Below are 25,533 nucleotides of genomic sequence, written 5' to 3' on the forward strand. Positions count from 1 at the left end.
ATGCTGAAACTGGAGGAGTTGAATAAGACAACCAGGCTTGTCCCTTAGGTCTGCTTTGGGATGGAGGCAGACCCAGGTTCTGGATCACAGCACTTCTATTTATTTTACATGTATTCATAGTAGGTCCACCAGACTCCTCTCCGGTTGCATTACTGCAGTCCTTGCCCTCAAGAAACTCACAGTCTAGTAGGGGAGACAAACCTGTAAACCAAAAATTCCAAAGCAGCCTGCTAAATGCAGCAATGTGGTCCATAGAATGTGCATGAAGCGGCTGAGAACTGTAGTGGGGGAGTTGAGTAAATGTTCTGAAGGGGATGATGTCTGGCTGAACTAAAAAAAAGGAGTTCCTATAGAGAAAAAAAGCAGAGGAGGGCATTTCAGATAGCAGGAAGCATCACATACAAAGCCAAATAGACAGGAAATTGCTAGTTCCAGTTTCTGCCATTTACTAGCTCCACTGAACTTTTATGGAATTTCCTCAAGTCCCACTGGACTTCAGTATTCTCATCTTGGAAAATGAAGGTTGGGGGCGGGGTGGGGAGAGAGGCCATCTGGGTTTTCTGTGAAGTGCTTTCTAGCTGGATACCTCCATGCTGGAGCAGAGAGAAAGGGGTAGCTTTGGAAATACCAAGTGTCATTTTTAGGGCGTGAGCCGGAAACCCCACCTTTTGTGACCATCAAGATGATAGGCAGAGCCTGTAGTCATTCAGAAATTTTTGCATACATTAATTCACCCACTCCACCAATATATATGGCACTGACTGAGCCAGGCCCTATACTACTAAGAAGGCCACTGTCTAACGGAGGGGGACAGACGCATAAATAAGTACACGAGTACCATGGGAACTATATGTGTCTACACACTGCAGGTTCGTGGAGGCAGTAAAACGGAAGATGCTAGTACGTGTAGGTCACCTCCGGGGGGCCGGGGGGGGGCAGGATTTAGCTCCCAGCAAAAGGGAAATTCTTGTTTCCGTATCCAGCTGCACCTTCTCCAAGAAACCTCCAACATTTTCAGCCGCCGATTCTCCCTTGGCAGGCCGACTAGGCAGCCTTCCTCCACCGGCAACCTTTCACGGGCGGTTCCCTGCACGCACAGCGGATGTAGGTCCCAGGGCTGAGCAGAGGGTGCCGGCTCTCGCCACAGCTTCGCTCCCAGGAGAGCCCCCGCGACAGGGCCTGGTGCTGGCGAGAAGGGGCGGCCGGGAGGGCGGGCCGTCCAGCGACTCCAAGGGTTGGGCTCCGGGCCAGCTGGGCGGGGCTCAGCCTCCGATATAAGTGAGGAGCGCCCATCTCGTGGCCACAGTGCTGAAGCTGGCGCGCCTGACTGGACCGCAAGGGGACGGGCACTGAACTTGCAACTCAGGAACCAGAGGGACTGAAGAAGAGGCAAAGGTCTGATTTCTACTTCTTCGTTTATTTAGTAACAATGAATGGAAGGCGGGTGGCTTTGTGGGCGCGCGAGAGCTCGGCCCGGACTGGCAGGAGCATTGGCACTCCCAGAGGGCTCCGGGGAGGGGTCCAGGCACTGCCGAGAGGCCCCGGGCGTCCAAACTTAGTAGCTTCTCTCCCTCGCAGGAGCGTTTCTTCCCCCCACTCCCAGGCCCAGCCTCGGAGGATGCGGCTCCTCGGGAAACTCCGCGCCTCGGCCGCGGGCCGCGCGGCTCTGGAGCCTGCCTTCTCCAACGTGCTCACCCCGGACCGCATCCCCGAGTTCTGCATCCCGCCGCGGCTGCCCGCGCCCTGCGCGCCAGTGTCCTCGCCCCAGGCCGCCGCCCTGCCCCGGCGGTGCGCTGCAGAGCCGGACCTTTGGTTTCGAGGAGCCTACGACGGCGCGGGCCGCACGGACTGGGACCCACGCTCGCAGGCCGCGCTCTCGCTGCCGCACCTGCCCCGTGCGCGCACCGCCTACGGCTTCTGCGCGCTACTCGAGAGCCCGCACACCCGCCGCAAGGAGTCGCTCTTCCTTGGGGGCTCGGGCACCGCCCCGCTCCTGCCCGCGCCCCGCCCCCGGGCCCGCACCTTCGGCGGCGGCGGCAGCGGCGATCCCCTCGCGCCCCCGGGAAGAGTCCCTGCTGCGCCTCCCGTGGCCCCCGCCCGCCCCCTCCCGCCGGTTGCGCTCGCCCCGCGGCCCCACGGCCGCCGCCTCCTGCGCGCTCCCGAGGGGCTGCTGCGCCGCGCACTGCGGGCCGGGAGGAGCCGAGGCCTGGCCCGCGCCCGCTCAGTCTCCAGCGGGGACGGGGATGACGACGACGACGACGGGCGCCGCTCCGGCTCCTGGTCCCCGGCCCGGGCCCCCGCCACGTCCCCTCCGCGGCCCCCCGACCCTCGGCCCGAGCGCCTGGAGGCTGAGGGCACCGTGACTCTGGACCGCGCCGGCGGCGCCCTGCGCCTGGCCGTCGAGTACAGTCGGGACAGCGGGCGCCTCCGCGTCCGGCTGCTCCGCGCCGAGGACCCGGCCGGAGGGGCCGCCGAGCCCCGCGCCCCCGTCGGCTGCCGCGTCAGCTTCGTTCTGCAGCCGCCGGGCCAGACGCGCCGGCCGCGGGGCGCCGTGGTCCGGCTGAGCCGCCGGGCGGTCTTGGAGCAGGACTTGTGCTTGGACGGGCTCTCGGAGGACGAGGTGCGTCGCCTGGCCGTGCGCGTCAAGGCCGAGAACCGGGGCCGCGGGCTGGAGCGGGGCCGCCTGCTGGGCCAGGGCGAGCTGCTGCTGGGCCCCCTCCTGCTCCTGTGAGGGCGCGCCCTGCCCCTGGGGCCTCTCGGACACCGCCAGACGCTTTGTACCAAATAAATGTTATTTATTCATTTTTCTAATCATGTTCTCGCTTTGTTGCCGTTTTAGTTCTTAGGAATCTGCTTTTGTCATCGTTTATTGGTAGGGAAGGATAAAATAATGACCCCCTCCTCTATTCAAAACAATCCTTTTTTCCAGAACATTTTTTACATAAAAAGGTTGTCTTGTGTCTGAAAGAAGAAAGAAGTACACCCCATCTGCGTTGTTTTCCCATTCCTGATTTATATCAATGCCAAACGGCTTATGGGTTTTAAAAAATGTCATTCCTTCAGGATCATGCCCAACGCTAAGATGCGTATAGACGGCTTTCCATATTTGATGTGGTGTGGATTCATATCCTCATTTGTGCACACGCACATCAGGGTGGGAACCTTCCTGTAACACGGATACCTTGATGGGAAAAGAATTCCTTTTCCATGAAGAAAGAACAAAATTCTTTTGAAAGTGAAGTCTTCAGAAATTGCGGAGGAAAAAGAAAACAAAGGAAGTGAAGGATCTTCCAATGGATTGTACGTGGGGAGTATATTCCTGGCCTGTCCCTCTACCTTCTCCAGAAGGAGCCCTGGGAAATCTTGCTATTTCAGAAAGGAAATCATTCCTATCTCTGTAAACAAGGTGATATTTTTTGTGGCTTTATTTCTACCCAGCTATGTATATGTACATAGTAATTAATGACTCTGCAATAGGATTTCCCAGATGAGTTGAAACGTAAACTGTCAGTTTTTTGAACACGGGGTTATGAGAGAGTGTTTCTTAATCCAACTTATTTTCATTTGTTGATTCAACAAATAGACCTGAGTCCACTGGAAACTGATTATACCCAAGGGGGTATGCCCTTTATTAGAGGCATCTATGATGTGGTGGAGAGCACAAGGAGGGTGGGGGGAGATGTAGATTCCAACCTTTTATCTGCCACTTGTCACTTGTCTGAACCATGGCAAATCAGTTCATCTCCCTGAACCTCATTTCCTACATCAGTGAAAAGGGGGGTATTAATACCCACCTCACCCGGTTTTGTGAAGATATGCCTTAATACCCAAATAACCCTTAAATACATGTGAAACAGCATCCCTGAAAAGGCTTGAACTGGGCTAGTGAGCAGGTGCTCAATAATGTTCCAGAAAATGAACTCCTTCGCTTATTCTCCTTCCTTTCCAATTGTTTCTCTCTGGTCTTGGAGGCCAACAGAATGGATGGCTACCTGAGACTGAGGACTTCCGGTGGCCCAGAGTGGGATTACAGACCCTCCAGGATCTCTGTGGCGAACTTCCCCAGAAGCAGTAGTTTGAGCGCATGCTACTTCAAAAATCCCTTCAGCATTGTTATTACCAGAATGAAGTTCTGGGTACAAATTTGGTTAGAGTAAATACATAAAAATCCTGGATTTTAAACATACTTTCAAAGTGGACAAATTAACCCTTAGAAATCATCTAATCAAACGACTTCTGAAACTGAGAAAATACCACAGAAGTGACTGGTCCGAAGCCACATATCTAGTTACTGGCTGGGCTCAGACAAGAACGAGGTCCTGACTTCTCCAGAGGACTGACCTACCCTTTGCTTTTTCATTCAACAATTAGTTGTTGAGTTCTTCCATTGTGACAAGCACAGTACTAAGGCCTGGGGATAAAGCTATGAATAAGGCAGACCACATTCCTGTTCCCCCCAGGACTTAACCTTTGTGAGAGTAGCCAAACAATAGCCAGGTTTTGTTATTACAGATTGAGGTGACTATAATGAAGACAATAAACTAAGGAAGGTGCTAGAGATTCTGTGGGCTAGGGAGGTGGCCGGTAGGATGTTCTCAGAGACAGAGTGGTCAGGAAAGGTCTCTCTAAGACCTGAGGAAGGAATCATCCACACCAGGAACTTAATCTATCCAAATAACCACTTAATGTGTCCCTATGACCTATCGATGCATCCAAACCAGAATTCTTGATTTTCCCCTCCCAAATCCCTTCCTCCCCTAGGCTTCCGTATTTCAATAAATGGTACCATCATTCTTTCTTTCACTGAAACAAAAAACCTGCAGTCATCTTTAACTTTTCTCTCTCACACTCCACTTTCCTCAGATGTAAATGTTACCTCCTTATCACATCCTCCCCTGGCCATCTTATTTTTAAAAAGCATCATTGTCACTGGCACTGCTTTATTCTTCTCCCTATCACTTATCACTACTGGACATTATATTATACACTTATTGCTGTTTTTGGTTTATTTTCTCTTCCACTAGAATATATGCTTTATAAAGGCAGGGATTTGTTTGTTTATTCATTTCTCTATTTCCAGTGCCTAGAACAGAGTCTGGCATATAGTAGATACTCGGTAAGTATTGATTTAGTGTTGAATGAATATAGGAAGAGATGGAGTAAGTAGTGGAGAGTAGAGGACCTAGGACAAAGCCTTGAGACAGTCCAACATTTAGAAATTTAATAGAGGAGGAAAAGTCAGTCTAGGGGACAGAGAAGCAGCAGCCAGTGAGGTAGTGGAGAGGCCAGGGTAGTGTGGAGTCCTGGAAGCCAAGATAGAATGTATTCCAAGAAAGAGGGGATGTTCAACTCATTTACATCCTGCTGGAAAGTCTAGATAAATGAAAACAGAGAAATGCCCATTGGCTTTGGGAAGGTGAATGTCAGTGATGAACTTGACAGGAACAGGTCTAGGAGAAGACTGACGTCAGGAACCAGACTAGAATGGGTTAAAACATGAGTGGGAGGTGAGAGAGTACAGAGTTTTGGAAGAGGGAAGGAGAGAAAAAGGGCTGTAGTGGGAAGAGAATACAGAGTCAAAGGATAATCATTTTGTTTTAATATGAAAGAATCCAACACATGTTTGGAATATCCAGAATGGAGGGAGACATTGATAATAAAGCGAAAGAAAACCAGCAATAATTATAGGAGCACAGTCTTTGGAAAAGCAAGAGACGGTCTAGAACACAAGTGAGTAGAAGCAGGATAAAGAACCCACATTCCTGATGCATACCTTTTTTCCATCGCTCCACCTATGCATCATTCCATTCTGGGATGGCTCACACTTGTAGTCCTAGGATGTCCTACCCCTACAGTTTCTCATCAGAGACCAGGCTGGAGAGAAGACCTTGCTTCTACAAACATTCCCGTAAGACCGAGAAAGAATTTCCCTGAAAAACCCCCAGCGAACTTCTCCATGTATTTTATTAGCGCAAATTGCATCTGTAGCTGAGTGTGAGGTCAGCGTCTGCTGAGGCCCATGCTTCTTCCTGTTAGGAAGTAAGATGGGAAATGATGTGGAGTATAAGAAGCAGCAGAAAGTCTGACGCCGGAAAGACGTAGCTTCAAATCTTGGCTCTGCTGCCAACTAATTGTATGATCTTGGGGCAAATGTTTAACTTCTTTGAGCTGAGGTTTTGTCTTTTCTAAAATATCGGGTGTGAAGATGGCCAGGGTTAAATATGAGAATTGCATTTTGTTCCAGCAAGCTTCATATTAACGTGAGGTGCCCTTCTGTTTTCAAATATGATGTGAACACCCTTCTTTAGCGCATGCAGATGAATATCATTTTGCCGAATGGCTTTATGCTCACCTGTGTTTCTAGTCTTAAGTCTGTACAAAGGGCAGGCTACTGAGAACTTGTCTGGGTGGCTGCACTAAAGGACACAAACACAAAGAATTGCATCTTTCCATCTGCCGTGTTCCTGAGAGGGGAACTGCAGCTTAGCTGATGTGTGCTTCTAAAGTCCAGCCATTACCATGAGGAGGTTTTCATCATCTGTGAACATCAAGGCCTTGATAAATATCCCCGGGTGATCAGACAGTAGTGTTTGTGCTGACAGGGAAAATCCATACTTTACTTGGCAAAAAGAATATGATTTATTTTGCAGATTGATAACTCGATGTAGAAAAGAACCAGTGTCTCCTGTCTTCACCTGTCTGTCAGGAGACGGTGCCTCGATTGTCAGCACTGTCCTCACAGCACTCAGGACCCTTGTCTGTTCCTCCTCCCAGTCCCCGGGCTGGAGCCACCCTATCTTCACCTGCGTAGGCTGCTCTACACTGCCTCTTCACCATCATCAAATTTTTAATTTGAAATAATTTCACATTTACAGAACAGTTGCAAAAATAGTACTAAGAATTCCCATATACCCTTCACTCAGATTCTCGAAGTGTTAACATTCTCCATATTTTTTATCATTATCTATATCTATATATTTATATATCTACGTATCCATCTGTTTATCTTTTTTTTTTTTCATGAAGGATTTGGGAATAAGTTGCACATATGTGCCCTTTTTCCCTAAAAGCTATTGTAAGGGCATAATATGCTGAAAGCTAAGCACTGAGGAGGCTCCCACGCAGCCCCTCTGTGTACAGAACCCATGTTCTTTCCTGAGAACCTCTGACACCTGGACCAATGCCAGGCACCAGTGACAGTGCTTACAGTTCATGTTGGTAAAACTTTATTTCTTGCTTTTAAGATGAAAATATAAACAAGTGTATTGATATCTTCTTCCCTGCAATGGATTATCATGCCCCTAGGGCAGGGGTCCCCAACCCCTGGGTCACAGACGGATGGATACCAACCTGCCTGTTAGGAACCGGGCCTCACGGCAGGAGGTGAGTGGCGAGCGAGCGAGCAAAGCTTCATCTGCCGCTCCCCACCGCTCTCATTACCGCCTGAACCATCCCCAACCTCCCCCCACCCCCCGGCCCGGTCCGTGGAAATATAGTCTTCCAGGAAACCAGTCCCTGGTGCCAAAAATTGGGGGACCGCTGCCCTAGGGTGCATAGAATACATTTTGAAGACCAGTACTCTAGATTTTCAATTATCAAGGAGACCAAGTACTGTCATTAGGGAGATAAATCTATCTATTCCTTGAAAGAAATGAATTTGATCTTTAATAGAGAAATTGAAGAATTCGAATATAAGCAGATGAATTCCTAGAGAATGAGCAGATACTTAGTGTAAATGTTGGCCCTTTTTGAGGCTGCTAAACATGGTAATTGTATGAGACCTTGTACTTGTGACTTGTCTGACAAGTGGTCCCTGGCCATTCTCTTCTAATGAGCACTCTGTCCCTTATTTGAATCAGTAATGGATATTTACTGGTCTTGATCACCTGGTAAGTAAGTACTCCTTGAAGCAGCAACATCTTGATTTTCTTAAGTGGAATCACTCAATCAGTTCTCTCAGTTGATACGTTTCAGATGATAGCGATTCCGTATCGTTTCAGGGACGGGTCTAACTCAGGCCTGGCCAATGAGAATATTTCATACTCTTGGCCGCAGTGATTGGTTCAAGGATGTAATTGTGATCCAGTGAGATTCACGTTCGGCTCAGTGAGATTCACGTTCGGCTCAGTGAGATTCACGTTCGGCACAGTGAGATTCACGTTCGGCACAGTGAGATTCACGTTCGGCTCAGCGAGATACACGTTCGACTCAGTGAGATTCAGATCCAGTAGTTGTATTGAGAAAGAGAAAAACTTTTCTGCTGAATTTGAACCTGACGGGTACAGTCCTGGAGCTCTTGTTTGCTATCTTGCCAGTACATGGAACCCAAGGAACCAAAGCCAACATGGAGAAGAGCGGAGTGATAAATGGAGAGACTCTGTCCCAGAGACATCACTTGCATTCTGAAGCTGTGACTGTAGTCGGGTTACCCTAATCTCTTTTCAGTTGAGCTGGGTTTGAATTGGACTTTCTGTCACTGAATCAAAAAAGAGCCTTGACTAGACCCTTCACGAGAACCTGAGCTCACCTTATTTCCTGTCTCCTACCCATTGTGGACGACACTCGTATCCTTGATTTCTAACCCAGGAAATCAGCAATGGAGTGAGGTGAGGGATAGAGCAAGACTCAAGGACGGGGTAAATATGTATATTTCATGCATTGATTGGTCACTAAAAAAAACGTCTAGAAGCTTAAAGATTTGTTTTGTGGGCCAGGTCAAAACATGCCCACATCAAGATGGCTGTCAAAATAGCAAATACTTTTCAGGTAAGACTGCACCTGGCAGCAGCTTACCTGAATTGCATGCATCACATCTTGTAGGAAACAGGTCTCTGAAAGTATAATCTTGGAAAATTCGACTTGCAAAGTGGCAGAAACCTGAGAGGTGCTGTTTTGAGTTGTGAAAACATTTTGTATGAATAATAATAATAATTTTCTGAATATCACTTTCTGGTCTGTAAAGTGCTTTCACAGAATCAATTCCTTTTTTTTTTTTTTTGCGGTATGCGGGCCTCTCACTGTTGTGACCTCTCCTGTTGCGGAGCACAGGCTCCGGACGTGCAGGCTCAGCGGCCATGGCTCACGGGCCCAGCCGCTCCGCGGCATGTGGGATCTTCCCGGACCGGGGCACGAACCCGTGTCTCCTGCATCGGCAGGCAGACTCTCAACCACTGCGCCACCAGGGAAGCCCAGAATTTATTCCTTTTGATCTGAACAGCAACCCTTTAAGTCAGGTGTAGGTACTATTATTATTATTGCTATTTGCCCTATTTTACAAATAAAGAATTGTAATAAATTACTCTTGAAGACCCAGTGAGTAAGTGAGGGAGCCAGGAATCAGTCCCAGGTCATCTTATTATAACCACTGTGTCGCAGTGGAATTGTAAGTTCCTTGAATCAGGGTCCACTTCTTATACGTCTTTATATGTTCCTACCAACGCCTGCCAACCCAGCTGTATGTGCAGGAGGTAAGCCTGCAATGAGTACAGATGAAATGTTTCAGTGCTGGGCATTTGGTGACTAAATCAAAGAAGGCTAGAATGGAGAAAGATCACATGGAGCTTCAGGTAAACAACAAAACTACCCAAAAAACAAACCCCACCCCCCCACCAAGAAAACCAGACTTGATATGCTTGGTTAATAATACAGGGGAAAAAAGAAAGAAAGAGAACTAAAGCTCATATTTTAACTTTGGTTTTGAGTTACTGAATACATTAATAAATATATCACTGGATTATGTGCTTACATAATTTTAGCAGTTCACATAGAGCCTTTGGCTACAGTGTAGTTCAGATTAAAAAAATAATGGCTCAGGGACTTCCCTGGTGGCGCAGTGGTTAAGAATCCACCTGCCAATATAGGGGACACGGGTTTGATCCCTGGTCCGGGAAGATCCCACATGCCGTGGAACTACTAAGCCCGTGCGCCACAACTACTGAGCCTGTGCTCTAGAGCCCGCGTGCTACAACTACTGAGCCCGTGTGCTTAGAGCCCATGCTCTGCAACAAGAGAAGCCACCGCAATGAGAAGCCGGCGTACCACAACAAAGAGTAGTCCCCACTCGCCGCAACTAGAGAAAGCCCATGCGCAGCAACAAAGACGCAACGCAGCCAAAAATAAACAAATAAATTTATCTTAAAAAAATGGCTCAGAGATATTGATCCTAGGGTACAACTTTCAGTTATAAGATGAATAAATTCTGAAATCCTAATGTACAGCATGGTGACTGTAGTTAGCAGTAATATATTACACACTAGAAATTTGGGAAGAGAGTAGATCTCAAGTGGTTTCACCACACACACACAAACACACACACACACACACACACAATAACTGTGGGAGGCAATAGGTATGTTAATTAGTTTGATTGTGGTAATTATTGCACAATGCATACATGCATCAAAACATCACCTTATAGGGAATTCCCTGGTGGTCTAGTGGTTAGGACTTTGGGCTTTCAGTGCTGGGGCCCGGGTTCGATCACTGGTCAGGGAACTAAGATCCTGCCTGCCACACGGTGCGGCCAAATTAAAAAAAAAATCACCGTATATACCTTAGATATATACAATTCTTATTTGTCAAAAAATAAATTAATTAAAATACTTTTAAAATTAATGGCTCAAAGAGACTGATTTGTATCTAAAGGGCCGCTTGCTTGATTCAATTATGTATCCATGTTTGATTATATATTTTTTTCTCTCAGGGTCAAACTGGAGTCATTCTGGATTTATTCCATGGTCACACTAGAATCCTCAGGGAGTCTTTCTGGGCCAACCCAACACTGCGGTGAGCAGGACTCTCAGCTGCTCCACGGAGACAGTGAATCAGGAGAAAAGCCAGTCTTTGCAGAGATGGACAAAACTTGGTGAGTAATGCATAACATGAATATCACTGATATTAGGAAAGTGGCATTGTGGTCATGCTGTTCTTTATTCATAATACTTTTTCAAAGCTGAGCTTATAATTAAAAAACAATTAAATCAACTATACGTCCACAAAAAAATAAAATTATTAATAAAAAACAAAGCACTCCACTCGATTTTAGAGATCTGTCTTAGAACCTGAAAGAATGATCTTGAGCAACGTACTTTTAATCTTGCTAAGCTTCAGCTCTACTTACGTTCATAATAGCCTGAAAACTAAGGTGGAGGCAGCCTGGGAGTAACTGAGCTGTCAGAGGCCTACCTTAGTGCAGGGAAACAGGCAAACCTGGCAACATGGACCTCTGGGCATTTGGCACTTAGTAATAGTAATGATGATGGTGTTGTTGATAGCTCACATTGGTTGTGTTTACCAGTAAGGCATCATGCTGAGGACTCTACATGCTGAGATTTATTTAATTCTCACAACAAACTATGAAGTATGGGTGTGAAGAGAAAACTAAGCCTCAGAAATAAAAGCCTAGATTTTCAAGCCAGGCAACTGCAGGGCTGGGCCTCTGAGGCAGGTTGTACAAGGTAGTGGTTAAGAGCATGGATTTTGGATTTCAACCCTCTCTCTTCTACTTATAAGCCATGTGACCTGCAGAGATTTAGTTTTTTCCCTGTGCCTCGGTTTCCTCGTTTTGAAACAGAGATGTAATATCACCTCCTCTGGAGACTTCTTGGGAGGATTATGTCAATTAAAATGTAAAGTACTCGCCTATTCCGAGCACCTGTCAGATGGTTCCTGTTACACCAGGGCTGAAATGAAAGGACGTCTGCAGACTGAGAGTCCCAGTGGGACCTCCTTCTTAGCTGGAAGTCTAGAAGCCAGCTCTGCTGGCTGACTCTGCCCACGGTGGACTTGTGTTTTGGCGCCCAGCCCTGTCCTGATGTATCCCCCCATCCTCTGACTCTGGTACCTCTGCTGTGGAGATGCTGAGGCTGACTTTGCATATCCTGTCAAGTCCCTGCCCCTGGAGTGATCACCAGGGACTACAGGTGTCAATCACGTGGGTGCACGTGCCTGCCTTTGGGAGAACAGAGTGTGGGGAGAGAACCCCTGTGTGCTCCCCACACCATCTGCATCAGGACCTCAGGCACTGGATGGGGATGGGAAACAATGCTGGGAGAAGAGACGCTGTTACTGGACAAAACCCTGAGCTGGGTGCGGGGTAGATTTTCATCTATGGAGGGGTATGATGAAAAGGTAGAGAACATTTTCCCCTTTGGGGTGGCCTGGGCTGTGCCCTCCTCAAAGCCAGGAGAAAAAAATCAGTGATGAGGGATCTCATGCACTGGGATGACCTAGTTTCTCCCCAGCATCTGAGCAAGGAGGTCTTGGACTCTGTCCCACTTTGCAAAGGCCAAAACTTTTACCTCTGGAAGTGAGGTTCTCTGAGTAGGAGAAAAAGGGCAGTGCTGGGGAATCTCTCAGACTCCCGGAGCAGAACCAACCTTGGCTTCAGAGGATCAGGCTTCCAGCTTACCTCACTCCCCTCTGCCAGCTAGCAAGCCTGTCCTGAGGTCTTATCAAACCCCCTGGGGATGAAAGCCTTCTGTGGTGGGTACCTTTTGGGATGGGCTGCAAGCTTCCTGGTGAGCCTGGCAGGAGAGGCCCAGCTGTGGCTGGTGCGTGTAGCCCTTACCCAGAGCTGCCTGGGAGCAAAGAAAGACAAGGGAGCGAGGGAGCCGAGGGCAGTAGCAAAGGAGTGGGTGGTGCCAGTGCACAGGGACGTGAAAAGGGGAGGGTTGATGGGCAGAATACAGCAGCCCTGGAGCCGCTGTGTCCTTCTCCAGCTGCCAGAGCGTGATTGGAGGAAGGGTGAGAAAGGAAGGAGAGGAAAGTGTGATCAGGGGTGGGAAGATCTCTGTCGAGATGGACAATTCTTGGCACTGCTTTGAGAGGTTTTATTTGGGTGGAGGGCCACAGTTTTTAAAAGTAGTATTATTTATCAACTCATTCAGAGTACAAGGCATTGCTCTAGGTGCTTGAAATTTATTCAGATATTTCATGCTCGTTGGCAACCTATTATTGTTCCTGCTTTGCAGATGAGCAGACTGAGTGACAGTGGAATCTAGTAACTTGCCCAAGGTCACACGACTAGGAAGGGGTAGAGCTTGGCTTTGAATCCAGGCAGGCTGGTATGAGAGGTCAAGCTCTTAACCCTAGCTCCTCTCTATGGAAGACTCCAGACGTGGGCTAGGTTGCCTGCTGCCGGCAGGGACAGTGGTTTGGCAAAGGAGAGAGCATTTGAAAACAAACTTGACCCACCTCCCAACTTTTTTCCAGGCACTAACCTGAAAAAGTAAATCCTGCAGAAATCAAGGCTTAGAGAGAACGTCCTAACGCAATTTACCCTGAGATATTAGTGCTATGACTACACCAGGAATCAAACATATGTCCACATTCCAGAAATTTTTTCTGAAGATGCATATCCTAAGGATGCTTTAAAAAAATAAAAAGTAGATACATTCTTTGAAAGGGGGACAAATAAAAATTATTAGTAAAATAACTAACGTGCAGAAGAAGAGGCTAAAAAACTTAAAGAGGTGTGAATGGAACATTTGATGTGGATTTGTTTCCATGTACATAATGTGACAGGAAACTCCAAACAGTTTAATCAGTTCTGTTCTTTGTGTTTCCATTCACTGTAATGTGGTCATGGTCACAATGTTATTTCTGTTCCAAGGAACAGAAATCCAGAAAGGGAAAGGATCAGGTGAGGAAAAGAGGAGAGGGTGAGGGCAGAGAAGAGGGAGGTTTCCTGACGCCCTGAGCTTACCCTAAAGTGCCTTAGTGTGAACTGAGTTTTCCTTTGACAACAGGCCACCGTTGGTTCCTCCTCTTCTAAAGAGGAGAGCATGTTTAAGGAACCTTAGAGGTTTATGGAGCACTTCCTCCGAGCTGCCTTCAAGAAACTTATAATCTTATGGAAGAGAAGGCATGTCTACAAGGCAAGACAAAGTGAGAGTCCAACAGGGGCAGAGGCCAAGATGCTGAAGGGCTGATTAGCTCCAAGGCTCCCTCAGGGGCAGGACTGGTCTATGCTCTTACCTTCTGCTTTCTCCCTCGGGGCTTTGCAAGTGGGAACACAGCACCCAGGACTGGCCCCAATGGAGTTTAACTCAGTTCCCAGGGTACTTTCCTTGCACACACTGGAGGGCACCACAAAGGAAGGGAATACAGGTGGAGAGTTTGATTTTCATAGAGCTTAACCCAGGACATGGGGAGGCTTGGGCTAGTGAAATAGCCTGGGGTAACCTGCATGTGCCTGGGGGGCTGAGACCAGGGCCAAGACCAAGGATGCAGGGACAGAGGTTGCCATCTTTTTGGGACGCTGACTTCCTGGGGGCTGGAGAGGGCACGCTCAGTTTTTGGGGTGTGAGGAACAAGGGAAGAGAGCATGGTGTGGACAAGGGTTGTGAGGTAAGGCCTGGTGCAGGATCTATGACCACACAAAGGATGCCCTGGGTGAGCTTTCTTATCTCCTCTCCCACCTCCTCAAGATCTGGTCCCAGAAGCTTATATGGGAACTGAATATTTGCAAAATGGATTCTATTTTTACGCCTTCCTGTATTATGCTTCCTAAGATGTTTTACCATTTCTGTTTCATCCTCAGTTGTCAGTGTTTCCACAAACTTCAGCTTTAACAAACTTTATTTCATCCTCTCCTCTCCAAGCCAAACTTCTCCCTAATTCTTCCAGTTCACATGTACACACTGTAAAATACAAAGGCACGGTTTTGTTGAAAGGAACACTCCCAGAATTCCTACTTAGAATTTTGCCTTTCTTTTTATGCATTTCCCTCCTATTTGTATGGAGGCAGAGCGATGTCAGACCATCTAAGTCCCATTAAGGCTCATCCACTTAATACCTGAGTAACCTCAGGTAATTTACTTAACTTGTGTCAGCCTCAGTTTTCTCATTTGCAAAGTGGGGCTACTAATAATAACAACACCCACTTAATTTAGGATTGCACTGAGAATTAGAGATGATACATGCAAAGACCCTGGCATCGTGCCTGGTACATAGCAAGCAGTCAGTAATGGATAGCTATGTTATCTCAAAAGAGGTCATTTCTGCACTTTTAATACCTTGGTAGATAATCCACAGCACAGTCCTGGGAATTTGTAACTCTTACATCGTGAGAATTGCTCAAAGCTTACAGAGCTTTTAGGCATGTCCTGTTTGGGGGGAAGTTTAATATTTCATGGGTTGTTTAGAGGTAAGAATTAAAACAAGCTCTGTTTTCACTGTGAAATGAGATCCTGTTTATTGTCTATCTTGACACATTAGAATCTAATTTCCATGAGATCAGGATTTATGTCTTGTCTTGATTATTACTGTATCCCTGGTACCTAGAATAGTCCTTGGCACACAGTAGGCACTCAAAATATTAGCTGATAGATGCATGTCAGGCTATTTCCAGGAAACTGTTTAGGGGAGCAAGGAGACGTGTCTATATCTGTACATCTATATGGCCTTCCTTTTTGGATCTCTAACAACATCGGTCATCACTTTAAATGTTACTAGATGAATGCCTCATCTTGGGGCCTGCTTGGGAGGACGGCAGAGGCTGAGGGAGGAGTGCCAGCCTGTGGAGTTGGGGAAAGCTCACTACATGTGAAAAGGCACAAGAAAACACATAGAATTCCCCAGGGCACCCAAAGAGGGGCTCAGCAGTGACTGAGGGCCATCCAGTCCACCCAGAAAGGCCTGGTATTGAAACCAGGAAGAAGCAGAGTGAGTGGGCCCAGTGAGCAGAGGCCATGGTGAGGCATGACCATCTATAGAGAGGCCAGTTCATAAAAACAAGGACCAGCTGAGGACCACGAAGCCACCACTCAGCACAGCCAGCCACCCCTGACAACAATTCTTGGTGCAGATACCTCCCTGTTGGAAAGAGGAATGAAGGGTAGAGAAAGGTGGGAAATTTTGAACTGACAGAGTTTAAACTCTGAATTCACCATGTTTAAACATGGAATTGTGGAGTTATCTTCAGCCCAACACACATGTACACGCACTATGCAGGAATCCCACCAGACAAAAAGCTTTCATGGTATCTAAAGTCAAGTGTTTAAAATTATGTGATTTTGAAAATAACAGGGGTAACAAAAGAAAATCTCAAAACACGAGCTTTCTAAAATCCTTGCGAGTTGGTTGGGCCTGGCAGGTGTGAGGGTCACAGTTAATTTGGTAACTAATTATTTATTGGAAATGCAGCTGCTTTTGGGAATTATAAACTGTTTGAACTTTGGTCTGAGTTGGCAGTTTCTAAAGAAACAGGTGGCTGAGGTGAAAACCTAGGGTTGGGTTACACAAGCCAGTGTCTGGCTTTACTCTCTTTTTTTTTTAATTGAAGTATAGTTGATTTACAATATTGTGTTAGTGTCAGGTGCACAGCAAAGTGATTCAGATATCACTTTGTGATATATATATATATATAGAGAGAGAGAGAGAGAGAGAGAGAGAGAGACACACACACACAATATATTTGTGTTTATATATACATTTTTTCAGATTCTTTTCCATTATAGGTTATTACAAAATATTCAATATAGTTCCCTGTGCTGTACAGTAAATCTTTGTTGTTTATCAATTTTATGTATAGTAGTTTGTATTTGTTAATCCCATACTCTTAATTTATCCCTCCCCCATCCCTTTCCCCTTTGATAACCATGTTTGTTTTCTATGTCTGTGAGTCTGTTTCTGTTTTGTATATAGATTCATTTGCATTATTTTTTAGATTCCATTATAAGTGGTATCATATAATATTTGTCTTTCTCTGACTTACTTCACTTAGTATGATAATCTCTAGGCCCATCCAAGTTGCTGCAAACGGCATTATTTTGTTATTTTTTATGGTTGAGTAGTATTCCATTGTATACATGTACCTCATCATTTTTATCCATTCATCTGTCAATGGACATTTAAGTTGCTTCCATGTCTTGGCTATTGTAAACAGTGCTGCAATGAACATTGCGGTGCCTGTATCCTTTTGAACCAGGGTATATGCCCAGGAGTGGGATTGTGGCACCCTATGGTAGCTCTATTTTTAGTTTTTTAAGGAACCTCCATACGTTTTCCATAGGTTTTCCATAGTGGCTACACCAATTTAAATTCCCCCGAACAGTGTAGGAGGGTTCCTTTTTCTCTACTCCCTTTCCAGCATTTATTATTTTTAGACTTTTGATGATTGGCTTTACTTTCAGTGGAATATTATGACTCTGAGGGCAATGCCCTGCAGCTCTGCAGGTGTTATGATGCTCACATGGGTGACATGAGACCCTTTAATTTCAATAGCTACTGTATCTTATCATTTTGTTGTTCTTGCTTTTCCACAAGAGCCCCACAAAATTCATTGTTCAGCTGTAGATAAAACATGTGGACTGGGAATCTGGGTTGGGGGACACTCAGGAGGTCACAAGGACAAGTGGATGGCATGAATAGGAGCCTGGAAATGGAGGAAACTTCCATGCCTTAGAGTAGAGTGGGAAATACACAAGAATTGAGGGCTGAGTAAGAATTGAGGGCTGAGTAAGAATTGGGGTGTTCCAAAAGGGGACTGGTTGACACCAACAGTAACCCAGTTATCAAACCTGGGGCTAAACTAGTTGCCAAGGAGACTTGGTGCTGAACTCCACAACGTGTGGCTGGTCTGATTAAATCTTTTTGCATTGGATCGAGATAGGGCCCAGGATCTGGGAGGAAGGGTGACCCTGCTGGTGCAGATCCTACAGCTTTGGCCAGGAAACAAGCTGTGTCCAAGAGTCTGTGCCAGCACCTGCTGCCTTGAATTGCAGTGTAACAATGTGATAAGAGTCCCGCAGGCCTGTGTCCTGTCACCCCCAGCTAGACTGGAAGGCAGTGACCATGCTGCATACTTCTTTCCATGAAGCCCACCCCTCATCTTGTTGTTGATGCTCAGTGAATGTGTGCTATGGATTGATGGGTCTTGGTTCCTTCAAGTCACAAAAAAAGATTGAAAAATCACCTTCTAGGAGCTTGGCTCTGGTTAAAGAAGTTGTTTTCCCGGCTTGCTGCATGGCAAATGATGAGACAATAATCATGGAGCTGGAAGCAGGGTCTAGGAGGCCTCCTTGGGGAGGGGATGTATGTGAGGCGGCGAGGCTCACAGTCAAGTCAGGGACACTTTGGAGATGCTCTTAGTGTTCCCTGCCACAGACTCCCATGGGCTGCATTCCTCTGGAGCTTGGATCTAAAGCCCCTGCTGGACTTCAGACTCTGCCTCACTTCTCAAGTCTCCAACATGTACAGTCTTGGCACACGTGCCTTTCATTTTAGGTTTTGCTCACCGAATACTTCATGTCCCCTGTCTCCCAGAATCCTCATGCTCAAGGACCCTCCCTCCTCCCCTGAAACTTCTGGATCCCACCAGTTTCAGTGTGTAGAACAAGGCCCAGGCGTCCTTGATTCCCCATGATTGTCATTGTAAGGGAGGTCTAAACTTGGGCTTGGTGTGATTCAGAGATAATGGGAGAGAAGGCAAGATTCTCCATCTAGGCCCAGCAAGTCCAAAGAACTTGGTGCTGCCCTCTCCTCTGAAGCCCCTTGAAGGGGCCACAGCCAGAAATTCCAGAGCAGGGTTGGGGAGGCCAAGAGAAGCTCATGGGCCCTGAAGTGCTGGAGGCAGAAGGAATCAGGGAATGGATGTGGGTCTTAGGGAGAGCCTGAGGTCAGACCAAAATCGGGACAAGGGCTGGAAAGGAGGGTGGAGTTGGTCAGGTGGGTTGGCTTGATTCAAAGGCAAAGGTCCAAAGAGACACCAAAGCTCTGACAAGATCACGGTTGACTTTTGAAACACTTCTGTCCTTGGAAGGTGGAAAGAAACTATATGAAAGTCCCAGTGGAGAATATATAGAAATAGTTGAGATTTACACCTGCATCGATTCTTTTACTGTTTGTAGCCTCCATGTTATTGCCATGATAATGCCTAACTATGCCCAGTGTGGCAGTGTGGAAACAGTCCTAGCCAGGTTTTGGGGGGCCTGGTCTCTTTAACAGAAAGCCACTTACCTTTCTGAGCCTCAGTCTACTTATCTGTAAAATAGGACAATAATAATGCTTTCAATGTGCTGTCAGAATTGGAGGTAATTAAAGTTATTTCTTAAGAAACCCAAGGGCCAATACCGTTGTAAGAGAAAGAGTTTTAATTATTTATTACCCCAGCTATGGAAAGATGTGGATTGAGAGGGGCTGTTATGCATGGAGATCATGGACAAAATACTAAAATTTTAAATTTATTTCACATGTTTGGTTTTTCTTTTTTGTGTCAGATACTAGTTGGGGCCTCTGAGGCCAAATTTTAAAAGGTAGAGAAGGACATCAATAAAATGTCTGATAGGCTGTGAGCACAGCCCAGTCTCCTGATAAGATATTTACATTTCCACTGGATATTAATGGACATGTGTTTTAACAGAAAAAAAAAAAAGCGCTTTTCCAGGTCTTAATAACAGGCTACTTGAACCGTATTTCTTAACCAACAGTATTTCTGCTTGCCCAGAGAAACAAGATCTCTTTTCTTGTTGGTTGTTATTGATTTTTTGCTAACTTTGTTGATAATCCTGTTACAATTTCACCTCTTTTTAATATTTTGTAAATAGTATCTTTACGGCATATTTTACACTACAAAGGTTTCAAAGAATTCTGATGACATTGTTGTGCAGCCAGGGTTTACAGCGTGGACCTGTATCAAAATGAGGATTTGTGATGGAATACAGGGTTTAGGGTCTTAATCATAAATGCAAAAGAGAGTGAAAGAAATCGTCTATTAATTAAAATAAAAATAGTTCTTAAAGAGCTGATTTAATCCTAATGAGAAAAAATTTTAATGTGACACCAGGGGGAGATCTGGTAAAAACACGAGGAATCCTAGTAAAAATTTGAAGAATTAAGAGAGCAAGAGTGGAAATGATGCCCAGTAGAAAAGCTTACGAAATGGGATCAGAAGTTTCAAGGCCCCCAGCTGTAAATAATATGCCTTTGTCTGTACTGTTTTATCACAAGTAACTTATTGAAATTATTTTAATTTGAAGGCTGGACTAACATTTCAGGAAGTTGGAAAACAAATAGGTGCTATCAGCCACAATTCTACCACCTTATCACAACAGAACGTTTTCATATTTCCTTCCCTCTCTATTTGCTTACAACAAAATTACAGTTGTACACTTCCTACAGTGTTGTACATTTCCACATTTTACAGTCTTCATAATTATAGTTTTCATGGGCATGTTTTGCTTTTTTTGTTTTCTTCACTGTTTTCTTTTCCTTGTCCCACAAACATATTCAGATTTCTTTTTTGTTGTTGTTGAAGTATAGTTGATTTACAATGTTGTGTTAGTTTCTGGTATACAGCAAAGTGATTCAGTTATACATACATATATATATATTCTTTTTCATATTCTTTTCCATTATGGTTTATTATAATGGTTTATTACATATAGTTCCCTGTGCTATCCTCAGATGTATTCATTGTAAAAAGAAAAAAAAACAGGTATTCCTTAACTCTTTACTTTAAATAGAAAGATTCAACATACAGTATATTGCCAGGTGAAAAAAAGCAAAGCTCAGGGAAAAAAAATGTGTAAGGAATGCTCCTTGCCCCTTAGAAGTAAGACATCCTCTTTGATTATAGCCAGTATTGATTTTTTTTTTTTTTGCGGTACGCGGGCCTCTCACTGTTGTGGCCTCTCCCATTGCGGAGCACAGGCTCCGGACGCGCAGGCCCAGCGGCCATGGCTCACGGGCCCAGCCGCTCTGCAGCATGTGGGATCCTCCCAGACCGGGGCACGAACCCATGTACCCTGCATTGGCAGGTGGACTCTCAACCACTGCGCCACCAGGGAAGCCCCAGTATTGATTTTTGAGATTCCTCTAGATAGGAAGGGTTATAATTCTACCAACAGCAAAGCTTTTATGCTCTTTTTAGCAATTCTTTGGCAGCTTTCTCTTCTCCCTAGGAATTCCTATGTTTCCCATATTGCTTCCTAATTTAACGAAATATTATTTCCATGTTCTACCTGGGGAACCAGATCCATAAAGTCACAGCCTCAACTTCCTGATTCAACATCTAGTAGGTGCCCATTGTTAAAAGATAAAGTGAGGCATATTAAAAATTTGAAGAGTGTATTTGAGCAAAAGTCTATTCCAATTGGGCAGTGCCAGACCGGACGTGGTTAGGAACCCTCTACCGACAGGAGCTCAGGGGGAGGATTTTACAGAGAAAAGGCGGAAGCAAAGTAAGGAAATCATTGATCGGCTCTAACTGAAAGCCTCCGTGGCTGCTTGTGATTGGTTGTCCTTAGGTTTCAATTTTGTAACCTGGAGACGTTCACCAGCGTAGACTTCGGTTTGCTTACATAGGCTGCCATGGCATTAGAGCCACCTCAGTCTGATGGTCTCCCAGTTTAATTGGCTTAACACCATTTAGAGGACCCAAGGGATATAAACCCCTTAGACCTGAGCCCAGAACTTCACCTTAGTACGGTACTTCTGTGTACTAAATTGCTTCCAGACTGCAGTCATTGCTCTGCCCGAGTCCCTTTAAGCCTCAGAATTACTCTCTACAAACGTCTAAGGCATGGCAATACTTTGCATTTTAATTTCTGTATCCTATTAGTACGTATACTTAGGCCAACATTTCTTTCTTTTTTTTTTAACATCTTTATTGGAGTGTAATTGCTATACAATGGTGTGTTAGTTTCTGCTTTATAACAAGGTGAATCAGCTATATATAGGCCAAAATTTCTTGAAAAGCAGAAATGAGCCAAGTATTTTAATGAGATACCCCCACCAGTTAGATCAAGTATCATCAGTACTTGATAGAATCAACCAGGTATGGCTTCACTTTTCTGAACCATTTTTCCAGTTCCAGAACCTACTCCTTTAGAACAGCCAAAGCCCTTTCTCTCTCCTGCCTTCCCCTCTATTTAGCAATGCGTATTTCAGCACTCTGAACGCTGCCTGGGACAGAGTAAGTATTTACCAAATTTATCAAGTGAGAGAATGAAAAGTATGAATTCTTACAAAGCACTTACTGAGGTGCTATACAGTGTTTCACATCAGACCTCCTTTAAGTCCTGTAATCTTGTAAAATAGGTATTATTATCCCCATTTACAGAGGAAAAAATGATTCAGAAAATAAATTAACTTTTTTCAAGTTCACTGCTTGTGGTAGGCTGGATAAGGGCCCCTCAGAGATGTCCACATCCCAATTCCTGGAACCTATGAATATGTTCAGGGGTCTCCAACCCCCCGGGCCACAGACCGATACTGGTCTGTGTCCTGTTAGGAACGGGCCGCACAGCAGGAGGTGAGCGGTGGGGCTGAGCGAGCGAAGCTTCATCTGTATTTACAGCCGCTCCGCATTGCTCGCATTACCGCCTGAGCTCCGCCTCCTGTCAGATCAGCGGTGGCACTAGATTCTCATAGGAGCGCCAACCCTACTGTGAACTGTGCATGTGAGGGATCTAGGCTGCGCGCTCCTTATGAGAATCTAATGCCGCTGCTGATCTGACAGGAGGCAGAGCTGAGGCGGTGATGCTAGCGCTGGGGAGTGGCTGCAAATACAGATTATCATTAGCAGACAGGTTTGACTGCACAGAGACCATAATAAATCAAGTGCTTGTAGACTCATATCAAACCCCTATCAGTGAGTGGCAAGTGAAAACACGCTCAGGGCTCCCACTGATTCTGCATTATGGTGAGTTGTATAATTACTTCATTATATATTACAATGTAATAATAATAGAGATAGGGACTTCCCTGGTGGCGCAGTGGTTAAGAATCCGCCTGCCAAAGCAGGGGACACGGGTTCGAGCCCTGGTCCGGGAAGATCCCTCATGCCACGGAGCAACTAACCCCGTGTGCCACAACTACTGAGCCTGTACTCTAGAGCCTGTGAGCCACAACTACTGAGCCCACGTGCCACAACTACTGAAGCCCGCGCGCCTAGAGTCCGTGCTCTGCAACAAAAGAAGCCACCGCAATGAGAAGCCTGTGCACCGCAACAAAGAGTAGCCCCCACTTACCGTAATGAAGACCCAGCACAGCCAAAAATTTAAAAATGTAAAAAAAAAATAATAGAAATAAAGTGAGCAATAAATATAATACGCTTGAATCATCCCAAAACCATCCCCCCACCCCCGGTCCATGGAAAAATTGTCTTCCACGAAACTGGTCCCTGGTGCCAAAAAGCTTGGGGGCTGCTGAATATGTTACCTTACAAGGTAAAGGAGACTTTGCAGAAGATTTACATGAAGGGTATTGAGATGGGGAGATTATCCTGGATTATTTGGAGGGTCAGTGGAATCACAGGGTCCTTTTAAGAGGGAGGCAGGGGGGCCAGCTAGATGGAAGGCAACATAATGATGGAAGCAGAGAAAGAACCAGAAGCGGTGATGTGATTTGAGACCACGAGCCAAGGAATGTGGGCAGCCTCTAGAAGCCGGAAAGGGTAAGCAGACAGATTCCCTAGAACCTCCAGAAGGAACATGGCCTTGAGTTTAGCTTGTAAAACCCACTTTGGACTTCCAGTGTCCAGAATGGTAAGATAATACATTTGTGTTGTTTTAAGACACTAAGTTTGCAATCGTCTGTTACAGCAGTCGTAGGAAACTAGCACACTGCTGTATCTGGTCATCAAAACGGCAGGACTCATAAGAACAATGCTACAGCAACTTAGTCTTTTCTCACCACATGTGAGATAAATCTCATGCCAGTGCCATAACTTCTCCTGTGTAATAAAAGTCCCCAGTCACCTTAGCCCTTTAAATGGTCTCAGATAATAATTAAAATGTCCAGTGCTATGTAATTTAATTATTAAAACACAAACCCTAAACTTTGAACATGAATCTTCTCCCTCTCCCCAGCCAGGACCTACGGTGGGAGCAAAGCCTGCTGTGGACGCTGGCTGTCCTGACGTCACGCTTCTTCCCGCATCAGACTTGCTCCAAGTTCTGATGGCTGCAGAGTTGCAGTGGCGAGAAGAAGGAAAGGCAAAGGACAGGAAGGGTCTTATTTGACCAGCACTTGTCTGATCTCAGTTTCCTCTGACCTGGCAAGTGTTTAAGGATGATTTTCTCTTTGGTGGATTTCTTGGAGATAGGCTTCCAGGCTGAAAATCCTTTCCCTGCCGTTCCCTTGTTGGCAGTGGATATGTCTCTTCTGGCTGGTCGCTTAGTAACTCTTCCCTCCACCCCTCTGTTGCTCAGTGCAACTTTGGCCTTCGTTCTTCCAAGGTGAACCCCTGGGGTGGAACCCCAAGGTCTCCAGGCAAGGTCTTTCTGCCAGGGGCCCCATCTGATCCTGGGCAGATGCCAACACATCTGGGGCCTCCAGGAGTGCACTGACACCATAACAGCAGCCCCTTCTGCTGCCCCAGGCAGCTTTCAACACCTTTCCTCTTTCGCTGTCTGTCTCCCTGGCAAATGCAGCCCTCTGAGCAAGCCCGTCAAGCCCCCCTCCCCTCCGCCGTCACACACACACCCCTTCCTCTTTGGCGTGAGGGCTGGGACTCACAGCATACTGGCATTTCTCCAAAGAGATGCTCCAATCTCCAAGTTCCCTCCAGCTCTCCCATGTTAACTTTTTGGTTTTGCAAGTGGTAACAGAGTTTGAGCTACCTCCTTTAAAAGCAATATTGACACTTTGCCCTGCTGCCTTAAGTAGTGTGTACCTCATTTTTTCCACAGCCCAGGAGGGAAAAAAGTACAAAGCAGGTTGCACTGGGAGATAAAACAAAAATAAATAGATCACCTCCAGTTCTGCTCCCCTAAATAAAAGAAGCCTTGACCTTCTCCAGGAAAGACAGGTTTCCAGCCTCTGTAATCCCTTCCTCTCCCAACAGAGGTAGGGCTGTCATTTGATTCTTACCTGACTTGAACAAAAACTTTACTCTGCTGACATCTGACCATAAGCTATGACTTTTGAGGATATGACAATCACGAGAAAGTTGCTGCTTTTCTATCATGACAGCTAATATAAACTAGGTAACTTTCCTGATACTGAGGGGTTTTTTTTCCTTAACTATCTATATGTATTTTTTTAAATTTTTTATTTTTGCCAGCCTGTCCTTTTGAAGCCTGACTCCCTTGAATTCTTTTTAAAATAAACTTCTTTTCTTTCTTAAATGCTTTTGTCTCTGAATTTTTTCTCAAATCCTGCATAGGCTGTCTATGCAGCTTATGTGATGGGCACCTGTTCTCTTGGACAAAACGTCTTAACCGGAACTGAGACTGACATTATTGCACTGTTAAATCAGCCCACGAGTCGGGTGCAAGCCTGGGGTTCATAGCTGGGTCATCTGAAGCCAGTCCATTTTCTCCCACACTTTGGTCTCCTGGGCATCATGGAGAGCAAGTGCCCAAGTCTGTCTCCTCAGTCTAATTGTGTTGAGACTTTCATCCCTCCTGGTGCTGGACAAGGTGAGCTGTTGTCACCAATGCCTCCATTTCCCTTAGGTGACCTAATAGCTTCATCGGAAACACACATTTGCTTTTCGAGCTGTGGGCTGAAGGGGGCAAGGCAACTTCGGGATGATGTGCAGTAAGAACGGACCAGAGAGAACCCTCCCCTGATGAAGGGTCACCC

The 25,533-nt window shown here is 46.0% G+C and overlaps 1 protein-coding gene and 2 long non-coding RNA genes across 6 annotated transcripts; 2 read left to right on the top strand and 1 right to left on the bottom strand.

Annotated features, from left to right (window-relative positions):
• Positions 1–1,076: 1,076 nt before the first annotated feature.
• Positions 1,077–2,811, top strand: C2CD4B (C2 calcium dependent domain containing 4B). Its single transcript, XM_049706114.1, has 2 exons — positions 1,077–1,395; positions 1,579–2,811. Exon 2 carries the CDS (start codon positions 1,619–1,621, stop codon positions 2,729–2,731), a length of 1,113 nt encoding a protein of 370 aa, XP_049562071.1. The 5' UTR covers positions 1,077–1,395; positions 1,579–1,618; the 3' UTR covers positions 2,732–2,811.
• Positions 2,812–5,946: 3,135 nt separating this feature from the next.
• LOC117203172 (uncharacterized) lies at positions 5,947–7,998 on the bottom strand. Its single transcript, XR_004485837.2, has 2 exons — positions 7,887–7,998; positions 5,947–6,029 (listed from the first exon to the last, which is right to left on the bottom strand). It is a non-coding gene; the product is annotated as an uncharacterized LOC117203172 (long non-coding RNA).
• A 79-nt stretch (positions 7,999–8,077) lies between these two features.
• LOC117203159 (uncharacterized) lies at positions 8,078–25,073 on the top strand. 4 transcript variants are annotated; one of them, XR_007475256.1, is made up of 4 exons: positions 8,078–8,117; positions 8,223–8,606; positions 10,703–10,864; positions 23,814–25,073. It is a non-coding gene; the product is annotated as an uncharacterized LOC117203159 (long non-coding RNA). The 4 variants fall into 4 exon arrangements; XR_007475255.1 differs by having other exon boundaries at positions 8,084–8,138; XR_004485812.2 differs by lacking the exon at positions 8,078–8,117 and having other exon boundaries at positions 8,181–8,636.
• The last annotated feature ends 460 nt before the right edge of the window (positions 25,074–25,533 follow it).

The sequence above is a fragment of the Orcinus orca genome, chromosome 2 (assembly GCF_937001465.1).
Source record: "Orcinus orca chromosome 2, mOrcOrc1.1, whole genome shotgun sequence".
Lineage (NCBI taxonomy): Eukaryota > Metazoa > Chordata > Mammalia > Artiodactyla > Delphinidae > Orcinus > Orcinus orca.